This window comes from Uloborus diversus, chromosome 6 (assembly GCF_026930045.1).
Source record: "Uloborus diversus isolate 005 chromosome 6, Udiv.v.3.1, whole genome shotgun sequence".
NCBI lineage: Eukaryota > Metazoa > Arthropoda > Arachnida > Araneae > Uloboridae > Uloborus > Uloborus diversus.
Window position 1 is genome coordinate 59,543,904 of NC_072736.1, and position 17,001 is coordinate 59,560,904.

At 33.8% G+C, this 17,001-nt stretch overlaps 1 protein-coding gene across 1 annotated transcript in view; it reads right to left on the minus strand.

Moving 5' to 3' along the window:
* The window catches only part of LOC129224518 (fasciculation and elongation protein zeta-2-like), a 31,686-nt gene that overhangs the window by 10,979 nt on the left and 3,706 nt on the right, over positions 1-17,001 (minus strand). Inside the window, exons 2-5 of the mRNA XM_054858982.1 lie at positions 11,827-11,935; positions 10,589-10,744; positions 10,412-10,493; positions 7,556-7,800 (exon numbers count right to left, since the gene is read on the minus strand). Of these exons, the coding sequence (XP_054714957.1) occupies positions 7,556-7,800; positions 10,412-10,493; positions 10,589-10,744; positions 11,827-11,935 (592 nt within the window). The remainder of the gene's footprint in view (positions 1-7,555; positions 7,801-10,411; positions 10,494-10,588; positions 10,745-11,826; positions 11,936-17,001) is intronic.

Consider the following 17,001-nt stretch of genomic DNA (forward strand, 5'->3'; position numbering starts at 1 on the left):
TACCCAACACTATATAGTTTTCAGCTTTGTTAAAGAAACAAATGAAAGAAATTAAAGCGCATGAAATAATATTCATAAAACAAGGTTTAACTAAAGACAAGAAAGAATTAAACAATACTTAATAATGACAACCCTTGTCGGCCAAACAAAATCAATTGCTAGAATGCAATGGTATACATTGCATATTTTTTAGTCATGGTTAAAAATATTGGTGTAGGTTTTGCAAGTTATGATTCATTTTACAAATTTATTTTATAAATGTTGATCATTTGTGTTTCCTGTATGCGATTCTCACCAAATCTTCAACTCTTTCATCGTCAAATAATTTCCTTCAATGGATATACGTAACCTCTAGAAAGTTTTCAAATAGATAGCCTTGAGAATAACAAAAAACTTGAAATTTAACTTTGTATGTTATATTAGAATGAAAGGTTCAGTTCAGACATTCTAACAGATGTTAAAATACCATTCCACCAATGGAAAGCAAACAGGACTTCAATCATCAGTCGATATAACGGAAGGGTCACAGTAATGGGAGATCATCCTAAAAAAAATTGACTGTATTTCGTATTTTTAGCAATTTTATTATGGGTGCCACAAAAATCAATTCTTTCATATACTTAGTTTTTAATTATGAAATGCTTAGTCGAGTTTTATAACTTCAGCTGTACAGAACTCGAAAGAGATTTGCTTTTTAGTATTAAGTAGTTTAGAACACTTGCTATAAAAAGTTAGTAACTTGAACATGTTTTAATGGCTCTAAATTGAAGTCAAAATAAATTCTCAATATACATCAATGACTTTATGGAAATTTGTGGAATGAAGATCTCAAACATATACAAAAGCAATTTGAATGCAATCTAGCCCCAAAAATAATTCATAGATAGAAATATAATTCTATCATTTTTGTAGTACTTAGATTTGAGATTTAACTTTTACATAAATTCAGGCTAAGCAAATGAAAATTTCTGGTTTACAACAGAATAAAAAGGATATTCATTTGCTACGAATAAAAAACATTTCTGTAAGTATATTAATGAACTATATAAAGAAAAAAAACTTTTTAAAGAACTCTGCTTATGACAGCTACCTATTTTAGAAAACAAGCGCACATATGGAATGTGATTTTTTTTTGTGAAAGTTGAATAGTGAGATCTAGTTTTCAAAGCTCCAAGATCAATTTTTACATTCACAGAGCACAAGAAAAATCATTTTAACATAATTATGGTTAAAGTTTTTATCTTGTACAGTAGATGTAGCAGTAGAAATATTTTTTATACTTTATTTCAGCACATAACTCAAAAGTTTATTTTTTTGAAAAATGAAAAATTACTATCTAAAATACAAAAATGTAGCACAGTATTTTTTCTTTTTAGCTCAAACAAAGAAAATTTAAGAAACTGATCCAAAAGAGGAAGCAAGCATGACAGACCTGAACTTAATCTTCTTATAAATTTTAGCTAACAAGGAGACGGCACGACCGTGGGGTCGGAGATTTGCGTCAATTTTTTTTGTGGTGAAAGAGGACCTCTAGTACCTTACGTGGTTAAAGTAATACGACACAATACTCAGAAAATTATAAGAAAAATCGATTTAAAATCGCCATAGAGTCTTCTAGGCGCCTTATGAGTTTAAAATGTCAGACTCTTGACGAGCCGCCGCTAGCCTAGTTGGTTAAGGCGTGATCTTGTGCTCCAGAGATAGCATGTTTGAATCCCACTCTGGACCCTTTTCTCTGCCCTTTTTTTTTGCTATCACAAAAATTAGTGGTAACGCTTTTCACCCCTATATTACTTTCTGAAATTTATTTTTGCCAAAGATCGCAAAATGTTTCATTCACTGAAAAACATTCTTGCTCGTTATTCTTTACGGTTTGTTTTGCCTAGTACAGGGATGAAAACAGTCCGAAGTCAAAAAAGAGGAAAAATTGCGAGACTTAAAATTTGAATATATATATATATATATATATATATATTTTACATTAAGTGAAATTATATCAATACTATACTGTCTTTCAAATATTAATAGATAAATATATATATATATATTTACTAGTAGAAATGCTAACAAATGAATAAATAAAATAAGCTTGCATTTATTTAAGATTTTAACAGATATATCAATTCCATTTACCACTTTCATTTTCCCATAGCCCACAAATCAGGTGAAATTAAAACTTTATAATGTGACATATAATGCTATAAAACTTCCATATAATTAAACACTTAATACAAGCTGAATCATTGGACACCATGATTACAAAATGACATTATCAGTGTAGCTAACCTTTTTGTGGAGCAACTGGGTATATTCTATAAAAATCATTAAAAGACTAAACCCAATCTAAAACTTTTTGAGCTTTGATGGTCATCTTAAGCACTAGCATAAAAATGATTATTTTTAAATTGATAAAAAAGTTTCAAACACTATGTCATGATTTGAGAAGATAAGCATCTTTAATTTCCTATATTAACATGTCTGTTATAATAAAATAGCACATTATAATTAAAATAAATTTGAATGTATTAAGATCTTCAAGATCTATATCTTTGGTAAGCCTGATAAGCATTAAAACTAAATTTGAAGAATGATGTTGGCTTAAATTAACTCGGATAGAGTAGAATAAACATATTTGAATGGGCGCGGCAGTCTTCATAAAAAATAAATAAAGTATAAGAAGGGTTGAAAATATTAGTCAACAAAAAGGTATTAATGTCTAAACAGTAGAATGGCATAGCAGATAAAAATGAGAGAGTAACAGAAGCGGATGCAATCGGATTTCAAAAGCTACATCTAACGATTGCACCCACCATCACTCTCCAGCATTTCTCCCTCCACTCCTATTTCATCCTCTTCACCAACACAGCAAAAAGTTCCTTGCTTCTTTCTACTCAAGAAAGAATGTATGCCTCAGCAAGAATCCTGATGGGAAGGTCGGGGCAGAAAGGAGGTGAGGGGGTATTTGATCACTAGAAAGTGACTATGAAATGGGCGTGGCAAAACAATGAGCGTACAAGTCTTCAGCAAAAAACAAAATACATACAAGAAGGGTTGAAAATAATAGTCCACAAAAAGTTATAAAGGTTTAAGTGATAGGATGGCATAGTAGACAAAAATGAGCGAGTGTTATGGAAGCGGATGCAATCGGATTTCGAAATGCATAAACGCCGACGCTTTCTATGTCATTCTCGAGACTTTTCCTCTCCCCACCCACAAAACGAAGTTCCTTTCTTCTTTCTACCTTAGAAAGAACACGTGAGTCAGCAAAAATCTTGACGGGAAGAACGCGATCGCGATCGATCGCGATCGCGATCGATCGTTGGTGTTGGAACTCGCGTACTACCGTGGATGAAATACCCGAAGTTCAAGGAACTAAAACGGGTTGTTGCAAGCCCAACAGAAATTGTGATGTGATCTGCTCGGGGGAAAAAATGGAATTGAAAAACACATTTAACAGTCAAAAACAATTTTATTCAATAACGATAAATATATCTTAAAATTTGTAATATCAACAAGGGTAAATAAAGTACTTTTAAAACCCAAACATTTTGACTGAAAATAAAACCCCCCCACAAGAACATTTATAGGAACACATTATATAATACTGTATCGTTCGATTCCAAAACTTAACGGACTAGTCAACGCTAGTCCACCTTGAGTCCATTGCCTAAAAATAGAATAGTCCTGATAATATTCATGATGAAAGTTCATACCATTCAGGATATTCACTCTTTAATACTTGGCATATCAAAACGTGAAGGCCTGATCCTTCCATCCTACGTGAAAATTGATTGCAGCCCGTACCACTCGTGGCCAGCCGCCACCTTCCATAGACTTGACCTCTCGGACACCAAGAACCGCCACATCCGGTGAAGAACCCTTACATGCAGACATCCAGTCCAGCCAGACTCCAGGACATCTTTTAATCCAATCCAGCGTGAACCTTCGACAGTCTTGTGAAGCCTACGCCCAACAACATCAACTTCCGTGAAAGAAACTCCACAATCTTTCACCTTTTCATCCTTCACCATTAAAATGCCTCAAGGTGACCAATGGAACCTGCCCGCTCTTTTAGCCGGGCACAACAAACTTATTTCCTACATTTTTCTAAAAATGAAGTCCACTCAACAACGTGAAACTGATGAGAAACTGGAGCACACCGCTCCCAGTAACCACCGAACTGCAGTTACGGCGACATGTATCAAAACTGATAAGATAAGAATAACAAGAGGATTGATTGGGTGCACTCACTTAAATACATTTCCCAATTCCACCACGTGATGATGTGACGTTTATCGAATCACATGCATAAATTATCACTGTGAAACAACACAACAGTTTATATTTTAACTGTGAAACCTTTTAAAATAGTTGTTCACCTGCACTCAGCAAAACGTTACTCAACTCGGTAACAATGACGTCACATCATCGCGTTGTGTAAACAAACGCATCATTCTGTTGGAGTTTCTACTTTGGGGAACAATTCGTCCGCCGGTTAGGTAGTGGGATAATTTTCAATGTTTGTAATACAATGAATTAAGTTACTAGAACTTTCTTAAACCTTTGGGAATTGTCTTCAAGAACTAAAATTTCATATTTTTGCTAACAGTTGGTAAATGCTCCGCGTCCGGGAAATGAAAAAAATACAAAAAGCGGAAAATCGCGTAAGATTTTCATCCCTGCTAGTAAAGGTTTTTGACCAGTGGTCCACTTAAAGGGACTCTGCTCATAAGACTGCGCGACCCTGTGAGAATTGCACTGCAGTTAATTTTTCTATTTCGTGGTGAACGAGAATCTATGTGTCTATTCCATTAAACGCAAAGTTATCGTACATTCAAACATAAAAATGTTGGCTGAAGAAGTTGCTGGCTCTTCTGGAATAGAAGAGAAAATTCCCATAGAATCCATGTACAATGCACTTCCTTGGTGCAACCTTGTAATGTTTACTTCTTTAGACAAGTCAAAAATTTCATAAAGCACTTGCAAAATTGCAGCGAATTGTTAGAGCAAAATAGAGAAAATAATTCTTGGGAAGATTATATAAAAATTAATTCAATTATTCACCATCCAGTATCGTCACCAATATTCCAAGACATGATTTAATATGCATGGTTTGCGTCTAAATTATCCCCTATTCGAAATATTTTCATGAATGTTAATGAGGTATGTTTTACTACTGATATATTGCAAATTCTCTGCAATTGTAAAAAAAAAAATGCTTTCATTTGTTGCGCAAGATGTCACAAAAATTATTGCTTTGTTTGTTTCTATGATAACTACCACTGCGGTTTTTGTACATACAGTGGCTCCCAAAAGTGTTCCTACACCTTGAAATTTTGTAGTAAAAACAAAATAACGCAAAACTGAATTCGAATATGAAGTCCAATTTTTTTTTTACACCATTCTTATGCCATTTTGAATAAAATCCAGTAGTTCTTTTCAAAATATTGCCAGATTTTATTTTTGAAATTTATCAAAGAACGAAGAGACAGAGAAAAGATACACCACAAAAGTCATCATACACTGAAATATTTTCGAATAAATTCATAATTAAAATTATCATATGTGTTTTTTTTATTTTTGCATTGTAATGATACTATAAAGTCATTTGCCTTTAATTTTTTGTGTATTTATTCCCTAATATTCTGCTTATTTTAAAATGGCAGGTACGCGTAAAAAACAACAAACACGATTCGAAACTTGATTTTTTTCCCTCACAGTAGCCGTAAATTGGTTTGAAATGTCTCTAAATTGGTTAATTTATACCATTCTATAATGAAGTGCTTGATAAAATGCTTTAAAGACAAGAATTGGATCGAAAACAAGGTAAGAAAAGGTAAACTGGCAATGTTAACAAAGCGTGATCGGAGGTTTACAGTTAAAAAAAAACATGAAAAACACATTTCAGAACTGAAGAATATTTTTTGCAGAATTGAATGAAACCTTTTACGTTTAATTTTTACCTAAAATTGTTCGCCAAGGTTTCTGATTAGCTGGATTAAATACACCACTGAAACGAATAGCGAATTAGAAACAGTAAGACTCGTAGTGCGGCTGAACTTACTCAGAAATCGCACAAAAAAAGAAAGAAAAAACATTGAAATCTATTCCCAGACATTTAAAAGCTGTTGTTGTTACTGCATGATATTCTACTTAAATAATAACTTAGTTAAAAGTTAGATTATTTACTTTTTTTTTTTTGACATTTTTGAAAAGTGTACGAAGACTTGTGAGATAAAATTTCCAGCACTTTTTGGTTTTTGATTTTTAAAAAAATTAAGTTTTAATGTTTTATTAAAAATTTTCATGCAGTTTTGTTAAAAATAGATCATAGATCTTATAATAAAATACCTATTTCGAAATATTAATTCTAACCAATGGGTAAGGGCCTATTTCATTGAAAAGTCGTAGGGTTACGAACACTTTTGGGAGCCACTGTAATCATTAAAAAAAATTTGAATTTTTCCTTATAGACTTGGTTATTCTCATTAAAAACTGAATGTTCCTCCTCACATATTTTAGAATGAAAAATATGAATTGTTTTAAATTGTTTTGCCCGAAGAAAAAGAAAATAATTTTAAAAAATGATGCAAAGAAATTCTTAAAAATTATGAAGGGAAGAGAAATTCTTTCAATAATTGCTGTGATAGCCAAAAAAAAAAAAAAAAAAAAATCCGAATGTTTTATGAGCAGATGTTCCTTATAACCGTAAGGGGACCACAGGTCAAAAACCTTTACTAGGCAAAACAAACCGTACAGAATAGCGAGCAAGAATGTTTTTCAGCAAATGGAAAATTTTGCCATCTTTGTCAAAAATAAGTTTTAGAAAGTAATATAGGGGTGAAAAGCGTTACCACTAATTTTAGTGATAGCAAAAAAAAAAGAAGAGAAAAGGGTCCAGAGTGGGATTCGAACATGCTATCTCTGGAGCACAAGATCGCGCCTTAACCAACTAGGCTAGCTGCGGCTTGTCAAGAGACTGATATTTTAAAATCATAAAGCGCCTAGCAGACTCTATGGCGATTTTAAATCGATTTTTCTCATATTTTTCTGAGTATTGCATCGTATTACTTTAACCACGTAACGTACTAGGAATCTTCTTTCATCACAAAAAAAAAAAAAAAAATTGACGCAAATCTCCGACCCCACGGTCGTGCCGTCTCCTTGTAAGATGTTTAAATTACAATTAAGTTCAACAATACTTGTCTTAATGAACCTTATGTCCCCAAATAAATGCAATATACAATGGAGGGGGAGGGGACTCGTTTGGTTTTAAAAATCAAACTTGTGTTCTTTCATTGGGAAGTTCACTTCCAAATTTATTTCAAATTTAAAATATTTCTACTACTATTAATTAATTTTTAAAGATGCTGTGATACAATTTTGAATTCAGTTTTAAACTGGAAAAAGAGGCATTTAGAAAAATATGAACCCATTCATTAACTTTCAATATTTTAGCGGTTTCCTAAAGCTTCCCCCCCCCCAAATCTTACTCTTTTTAAATTTTTGCAACTATCTCATTTGTCCTGCCATCCCAAAGATATTTGTAACTTACCTTGGCATCAGCACTGGATGCATGAGCATTGCGTGTTCTACGCCCAGCTCCGGAAGCCGGATGCCTTCTTTTCCGGTCTTGAACCCTCAGTAGACATGAGATGAATGTATTTTTCAGTTCTTTTTCATACTCTAGCTCATCTCTGAGGGCTAATTCATGGATCAGAACTTCGGAGTTCTGACGAATCAACCTTTCTAACTCTCCATACACTTCCCCCAGTTGACAAGTGCTCAGGCAGCGAAGTTCTGAAATGGGAAAATGAGACAATGTACAAAATAGTAAAAAAAGAAGTATGTAACACAAGCACCAGAAAAGTTGTTTTTAATTCTCAAATAGCTCAATACAGAAACAAACTTACTAAAAAAAGTGGGGAAATTGAAAGACATTCTTCCAGTTTTCTTGCCAAACAAATTTCAAAAGAATTAGTCAAACCAGAATTGAGAAAAAATATAATTAGAATTTTCTAAGGGAGCTTAGGAAATGATTCATGATGATTAAAATCAGAACTAAATCCTTTTTTAATTCCTACCAGGTAAAACGGTTTGCAGGTCTGTCATTTAGAAGAGTCTATTGGCTCCCCTGGCTTTGGGAAATTAATGTATTTATATGTAAGTAAACATGGTTTTTGCTACAATTTATATTGAAAAAGATTAAAATAAAAGTAACATGGAACAAATTTATTTCATAATACTCAAAGTAGATAAACAATGTCTTACCTACTTCTTTTTTGTCTTTAACATTTAAGGAAAATGAGTAATTTTGTGAAGATGGCTGGGGAGATTCTTTTTCTCCATTTTTAGCTCGTCTAAACTAATCTATAGAAGACTTTTTTGGAATACTTTTACATTGAAAATCGAATTGTAAATGCTGGGGAATGAAATGGAAAAAACTAAAAGAAATGATACTAACACAAAGAGGAATTATGGGGGAGAATGATCCTGTTGGATTTTGATTAGCTGAAGATAATGAGAAGTTTTGACTTGACTGCCTGCCATCCCTTAGTCAGCCCAGCAGGATCGACAATCACTCTCTTCATTGTAAGCTGAAGGTTTTATGAGTTTATGGTAGGAAGATATTATTTAAGTATTTGCATCGCTTTGCAGTGCTACTTTAAAGGGCCTTTGTTTGCAGATACCTGCTTTGAGTGCTATGACTGTTTAAGATATAGCACGGACTGATCAAACTACATTCCCACTATTTACTGCATACCCTTCACTTTTCTCTCTCTGTGTCCATTTTATCCACCCATGCTATCCCCCCCCCCCCCAGCATTTATTTTATTTATTTATTTTATTTTTTAAAAATTATTATTTGGTTTACTTCCCAGACATTGCCTTCTTTACTCCCGCAGTTTTTAAAGGGACAAATATTTTTGTTCATATACTTTGTTAGTTTAATGCTCCTAAAATCTGGTGCACAGGGTACAACCCCTTTCTGCCCCCCTTTAGTTACATCCCAGTCTGTAGCAAGCATAATGGGAATTATAGACCCGTAAGTCTGACTTCAGTGGCTTGTAAGATTTTCGTAACTTTGATCAAAATTAATATTATGAATTTCTTAGAGACTAATAGTCTGTTGACTAGTTTGCAGTATGGGTTCAGGAAAGGTAAATCGTGTGCCACTAATTTATTGCATTTCCACGACAAGGTTACCTTGGCTTTAGATAACAAAAAGTGCGTGGATTTTGTTTATCAAAAGCTTTTTGAAAATCAATATAAGGTACCGCATGTTGCTCTTCTCAGCAAATTAGCTGATATAGGAATAGGAGGAAAAACTTTACTTTGGGTTACAAATTGGCCGACTGGTAGGAAACAAAGAGTAGTTGTGAGGGGAAATCATTCTAAATGGAGTGATGTTTTAAGCGGGATTCCTCAGGGTTCAGTTTTAGGGCCTCTCTTGTTTATTATTTTTTGGAATGACATCCATGAGAATATTTCTAGAAGCATGAACTATTTTGCTGATGATGTAAAAGTTATGGGGATTGTAGAAAATGAAGAACACGTAAACCTTCAAGAGGATTTAGATAATATTACTAAGTGGGCGGATAAGTGGGATATGGCAGTTAATGTAGGGAAATGTCAAGGGTTACACTTAGGTCATGGAAATAAGTGTATGAGTTATCGTTTACAGGGTTCAATCATTAGTCAGGCAAAAAATGTTATTGATCTGGGTATATTAATAAGTCAGAACTTCAAGTTTAGTCAACAGTGCAGCATTGCAAGAAACAAAGCCAACAGAATGCTTGGGTTTATCAATAGATCTATTTCAAACAAATCTAAGAAGGTTCTTCTGCCATTATATAGGAGTTTAGTAAGACCCCATTTGGAATATGCTGTACAGTTCTGGTCGCCCTATTTGAGGAAAGATATTTTTGTATTGGAAAGGGTTTAATGAAAAGCAACTAGACTAGTAAGGGTTCAGATTTAGATTATGATACTGGACTTAATATGTATAGCCTGGAGCAAAGAAGGATCAGAGGGGACATGATTCAGTTGCATACATTTATCAAAATGAATGATGTTAATGGAATAAATTTTTGCACTGAAAGCAGGACAAGGGGTCATCGTTTTAAGCTATTCAAATCTCAGGCTAACCTGGAAATAAGGAAAAACTGCTACTTTAGTAGGGTTGTGGGTACTTGGAACAGCTTACCGGAAGAGGTGGTAATGAGCAAGGGGGTGGACAGCTTTAAGAGGGCCATTGATCTTCATTGGGAACTAATAAATTGACAAGGACCAGTCTAGCTGGGCCAAGAGGCTGCTGCTGGTCATCACCTTTGCATCTGTATTTATTTGTATAGAAGATTAAGGGTTGTAAAATAATTAATAACCATTTTATTTTTAAAACAAGACTCACTTTCTTCGTACAGTATTGAGGAAATACCATTATCAGTTTCCTTAGGTTCGGGTTCTACCTCCTCAACGACTGGAGCCTCCTCCTGTTAGAAAATAGAAGAAAGGGAAAAAATCAGTGAACAACTTCAAATAACTAATGTTAGTTGGAGTAGCAGATAAAGAAATTTCCATGACTCACTTGCATTATTTCATCGATTTCTTGCAAAACTTGTTCTGCTGTGAAGAGAGGTTCCTGATGCTGAAGACTGGTCAAGACCAAGGAATGCAGGTCTAAATCTCTGGCCATATCATCATCCAAAGAACCATTTGATTCTTCGTCAGGAGATTCTGCATCCTTGCAGAACAGATAAAAGTTATTAGAGACACGCATGATTCTATGCCCGAGACTAATTTTCCAAATAAATGTATGATCAGATTCAAAATTTAGTACTAATTCATGCTACAAACATTATGCCAACTGTGTATAGTACTTTGCACACGATTAAATATTTATTAGCAACTAAATTTGAATCTTTAAACTGATCAACAGTTAATTTTTTTTCTAAGCAACTTTTTCTTAAAAAAAGATAGTGGTTCAACAATTTTTGCAATTCAAATTTCAATAAGAATCACAAAAATAGATGAAATTCAGGTTTGTGACTATTGTGGCGACACAAAATGCCATGCAAATGAGCAAGCCTGAGGATAACGAAATAAAGTGAAGCGAGTAAGTTTTCACCGGAAGTCAAGATGAAAGGGAAAAGGTGTCAGATCTTAACGTTTTGCTTTAGGAATGGATGTGTGAGCAACTTTTATCAGTTTTTACCTTCTTAGTGTTCCTGCAAATAAATGTTTGAATGTGTATTGTTTTCTGTATAATACATTGTAGAACTTGCATCAAAGCACTATCGCTACAGCGCAGCATAGGAACTGCCGATAACTATCATACAGAAAAACAGGACAAATGTTTGAAAATATAATGTATAACAGCTATATTTTTTAAATGTTCATATTTTAAAAATCTATATAAGTTGATTTTTTAGTAAAAAAAATATGTAGCAGCATGTGTAATAATATCCCGCTATATAAAAGCTTATATGTAAATAGCACAATACATATTAAATAAATAAATCATTTCTTAGTGCTTGCAGTAGGGAAAGGTTAACAGAACATTGTGTAACATAATATTAATTTGCGTACTGGCTGTGTACGAAAAAGCATGACAAAATAACAATCCATGAGAAATGAAGGAGTGTAAAAAGATCATATTACTTCTTTTCACAAATACTAAAACATTACGTTTCTCAAATTCAACACTAATTTCTTATGACATCCCTTCTAAATTTCAGCCACTAACTAGCATTTTTAGTTGTCTAATTCATTTTGCTTAAAATACTACCAAATCAAATAACTTCATATCCAAAAGGTATTATTTACCATTTTCTCATTCAAATTAAGACAGTTGATTTGAAGCTTTCTTGCATAGGATTTCGACCAATCAATAGGTAGCATATTTCCAAAATTTCCAGTCAGGGTCCACCATATTCTGAAACAATACACAGCAAAGATGAAATTAGAAACATTTGAAGATAAATTTAAAATTTTGGTTGGCTATCATAGAAAATTCCTATGAAATTATTCTAAGATATTTGATTGACAAACAACTGATACAATACCTATACTATATCAAATACCTATAAACAACTAATCAGAAACTTAAGAGACAGGATGGTAGGTATCCAGCTAAAATTTCAGATCTATTCTAGAAAATCTCTCTAATGGGAGGTCAATGTCACCTGCCAAAAAACAGGGGTGCTCGCCTGGGGGGGGGGGGGGGGTATGGCGCAGACTGTGCCATTAAAATTTTTAGGGGAGTTGTTTTTGAGAGGTATTTTTCTCATTTAGGGGGGGAATTCTTGTTTTTGGGGGGTGTTCCGCAATATTGAGAGGGGTGCATCCTTTCCCTTAGGGGGTGTGGTGAGCATCCCTGCAAAAAATTCTTTTAGAAAATTTTGCTTGAGGATTCTGCAAATTTGAAGACAATAGTGCAATATTGCATACATATTTTTTTAGTGATGCCTCACATATGTCTTCTCTTTAGACCGAGGCATGAGCACACTCATGTTTTATCATTTGGCGAAAATCTGAATTTCATTCAGTAAATTGAGAATTTCCCACTCCCAAAAAGTTCGGCTTGGGACATCTTGGACACCTTTGCCCTCTTTATACTTTAACTTGGGATCATTCAAGAATTCGATTTGAATTACCTCCGAGTTGATACAAACTCTCATCACTCTAATTTTTAAAGAAGTTTGATACCTCCTTTCGTTGTTTCATTTAAATTTTGTGAAATACAGACATGTCAACCAATTCTTTTTAACCAAAATATTTTTGTTAAATGCTGAGCATATTGTAACTGCAGAGCAACAGTAGGATATCTTGTATCATTGATTTTAGGTTTATATGTTTTAGAAATGCCTTTGAGGCAATGTTAGGTGTCATGAAATCGTCCATAAAATGTCCAGAGTAGGTTTTTCGAAAATATTTTTGCATGGCCTGTTAGATAGGATGCGTGGAAAATACAAGAATAAAACTTACGCATGGGCAAACCTCTTCTTTTATTGCATATTAATGAAAACACTGCAAAACATACATGTATTTAGTACTGATGATCTATAAAAATCAACCTTGAAAACATACATCTGCCTCAACATTGCCATAAATACAACAATTACACCTCGCAAACAGCGAGACAGATTAAGATTTGAGAGAGGGAAGATCATGCTTCTCAAATGATCTGATCAGCAAAACATTTTGCAAACCAGATACTTTTAAGCGAAAGACATTTTAACTTTGGAAAAACAAATGTAAAAAAAATGCTCCAATGAAATTGAAAGAAATTTTCGCATGCCTTACTTAACTATGTTCGAAATTTTAAAATGTATCGTAGGCAAGGCAAACACATTTTACAAAAAAAAAAAAAAAATACAACAAAGGCTTAGAGGTTGCTCTGTCGAGTTTGAATTAAGAAAAGGAATAGGGGAGAGGGGAGCACATGTGAACAAAAACGACATTTTTCTATATTTTTCATTATTGATTTGAGATAAAAAAAGAAAAAGGTGCTAAATATGATAAATCAAACATTTGCTAATATTTTCATGCAGTTATCCCCCTTCTACAAGAGTAAATTCCAACCTAAAAATTAATTCTAAAATATGTTAAATTTTGTTCACATCTGCCCCAGTAGGGGGGCAGTTGTAAACACACCTGGGGCACAAGTGAACAGATACATAAATGGTATAAAATGCACCTAAGCATATCTTTAAGTACTCTTTATTACACAATAATAAACACAAAGAAAATAAAAATATTGAGTACATAATAAATTATCTTGATTCAACGAACATTATAGTCTTCAAGTTTTACAGAAAAAGAAACTGAAGAAGCAGCTCGATATGTGCTACCTAAAATTGTAGGTGGGGGTAATTTTAGCAGAATATCATCAGTGTTTACCATCGATGTATCATCTGTTTCTGGAAATACAAAAGTTTCTTTCTTTTGCTTCCTCATGAATTTAACATTTGCTTCATCACTCTCCCTTTTCTCGATACGGCCAACATAGTGAATTTTTGTCTTATTTGTAGTGAATTCTACGAGGACAAAGTCATTCACAGCTACATTTTCTGGTGCAAGGTTGACTTCAGCACAAATTTCTTGATGGCTACTCTCTTCAAAGCTAATGTCGGACTCGGAGTCACTGACTACAAGCTTTGACTGCTCCTTTTTCAACAGTTCAGCAAGTTCTAACTTTCTTTTCTTTGCAACTCTTTCACATTTTATCTTCATTTTCTCTGCCTTTTCTTCCATAGCTTTGACAACAATATCTTTTTCGGGGGTGTCTGTGAAAATTCTTGATTTTATTTTTTGACGCTGCTTACTTTTCCCTAGAGTGGAATCCTGAAATTCTATTCAAGGCAATGGTCTCGCACATTCTGGGGTAGGACTTGAATGTGCATAGCAGCTGGTGGAGGCATCCTCAGGATTAACTGGCATTAAGCTTGTTATTTGAATTGGGATGAAATCAGTGTCAGTAAAAGCAAGCCGAGATAACGGCCAAATTCCTGGTTTAGAAAAACCCCGATTTAATATTTTTGGATGTAAAGGCTGCTGTGAAAGCTGGTGAAGAACACTGACCAATTTCATATATAGTTATTCTTTTTCCTGGGTGTAATGTCAACCAGTCATTGAAAGAAGTTTTCAGTGCAGATTTAAAGGGGCCATAAACACCTACATCCAAATGCTGTAAGCGATGTGAACAATGAGGGGAGAATGTAAGGAGTACTATTCCATTCTCACGACAAAATAATATTACATCCAAACTGATATGACTTTCATGATTATCAAGTAGAAGCAAAACAGGATTTGCTGCGGTACAGCGGGAGTACTTTTGGAAGTGTTTTACAACATCTAGGAAGATATCTGTTGTCATCAATCCAGTTTTGGATACTAACCCTAAGCTTTCTGATGGTGCTCCATTTAAGAAAATATCTTTATCTTTTTCTTGGGAATACAAAAACAGGAGGTACAGTGTTTCCCATTGCATTAACTATACCACAAAATTATACAAGTTCACCTCTCTCGCCTGAAACATTTTGTTCAACTTGTTTCTCTCCACAAACCGCGATCACTTTTGGAGCCTCCAACACAGTCGCGATACAGCTGATACTAACTTCAATTATTAAAATTTTTAATTATTCAATGTTTCTTAATTAGCCTACTCAAATAAAAAAATTAAACAATTTTTGAAATTGAAATAACTGAAAAAAAAAACAGTATGGGCAGTGGCGTACCGAAGGGGGGGCGGAGGGGGCGGTCCGCCCCAGGCCCCGCTTTGACATAGGCCCCTGAATTTCAATTTTTGGTTTTCACCAATATTGTCGCATATCTTGATTTGAATGCTTAAACAAGTTGGCTTAATAAATCATAATTTTTTTAAAGAACAAATATTTGTTCACAGTGACTCCTCTTCGGGATCAATGGAGGGTTTATGATACCCAGGCCCCGCTTTGACATAGGCCCCAAAGTTTTAATTCGTTTTCTTTTTCGCCAGACCTGCCTTATGTCATGGTTTAGATAAATAAAAAGTTGTCTTTTTACGTAGAATGAATATTTTCTCAGTGCCTCTTGCCTAAACAAAGAGAGGACAAATTATGTCCCACAGGCCCCGCTTTGACATAGGCCCCGAAATTGTATCTTATTTTTTCCCAATAGACCTGTCATATACATCATGATTAGAAATATTAATCAGTTACCTATATATGCGAGTATATATCATAAATTTTGTTAAATATGACTTTTTTTTCACAGTGACCCGTCAAAGTGTACAAAGGCACATGAGCACTTGGGTCACTAATTTAATGGGGCCCCAAATTTTTAAATTAACCAAACCTATAAAAATCGTTTGCTTTTATTTCGTTAAGTGCTTTCAGCAAAGTTTTATGCATTTTTTTTTCAAACAATTTATTTAAAAAAAAAAAACGAATGCATAACAGATGCACGTTTATAATTTTTGATCATTACAGTATACAGCTAAAATATCTGTTTTATGTTTTGTTTTGTGTATTAAGACTACGATGGTCTAGTCTTAATTCATACACTATTTTTGAAACCAAATTCAAACATATAACCAAGAAAATCCATTCCTAAATGAGCAGTTGTCTCTCCTTTGTAGCGTTGGAAGAATCAGCCAGATAAATTTTTCTTTTTACCAGCTGCACTTCTGTGGTTTTTTTTTTTTAAGTTTCGTCTTCTGCCCGAAGCTATATATATATATATATATATATATATATATATATATATATATATATATATATATATATATATATATATATATATATAACTTCTAAGAGCAAATTGGACGGACCCCTTCTGACTCAAGCAAAGGGGACTTCCTTTTTGCTATGCCCCTTTCGACAGCATAAAACTGTGTAATTGGTCAATCCTTCGGGACTTTTGACCTTGACTGCATAATACCTCCTCCCATCCATTCTATACTCGATTGCAAGCTTACTTGACTATGGAGAAATGAGCTGCGCCCAAGCGAAAGAAATAGTTCCTAGCGCTTTGTCCGATAATTGGGGGAAATTACGCTCTTCCCTTTAGAAATCGGTTTTATATTTTGAATGCTCTCATTTCTACACATGCATAAAAGGTCAGTAAAATGTAGTTACTAATATTTTAAAAAAATATTTCAATTCATGAGTACTAATTGAATTTTGTAATGAAGAATTGCAACTTCTATACAGTGGCGGATTGGTTGAAAAAATCGGCCCTGGCATTATTAGATGTAGCGGCCCCATAGCTCTTATAGGTATTAAACTTAACGATTGGGATATCACTTAAATATGAGGAAATTATTCTTAACAACAAAATATGTTTTGTTTAAACAAGATTCAACAGATAGGAACACTTCTGCACTTTAATGGTGTACAGTATTAGCTAAACCTTATTTTGGGGGGAAATTGTGATTGTAATTGTCCATTTTTAAGTATTTTTAAAATGCCCGGAACTTGATTGAATATTTCCGTAATGATAACACTGGCTAGTATGTCC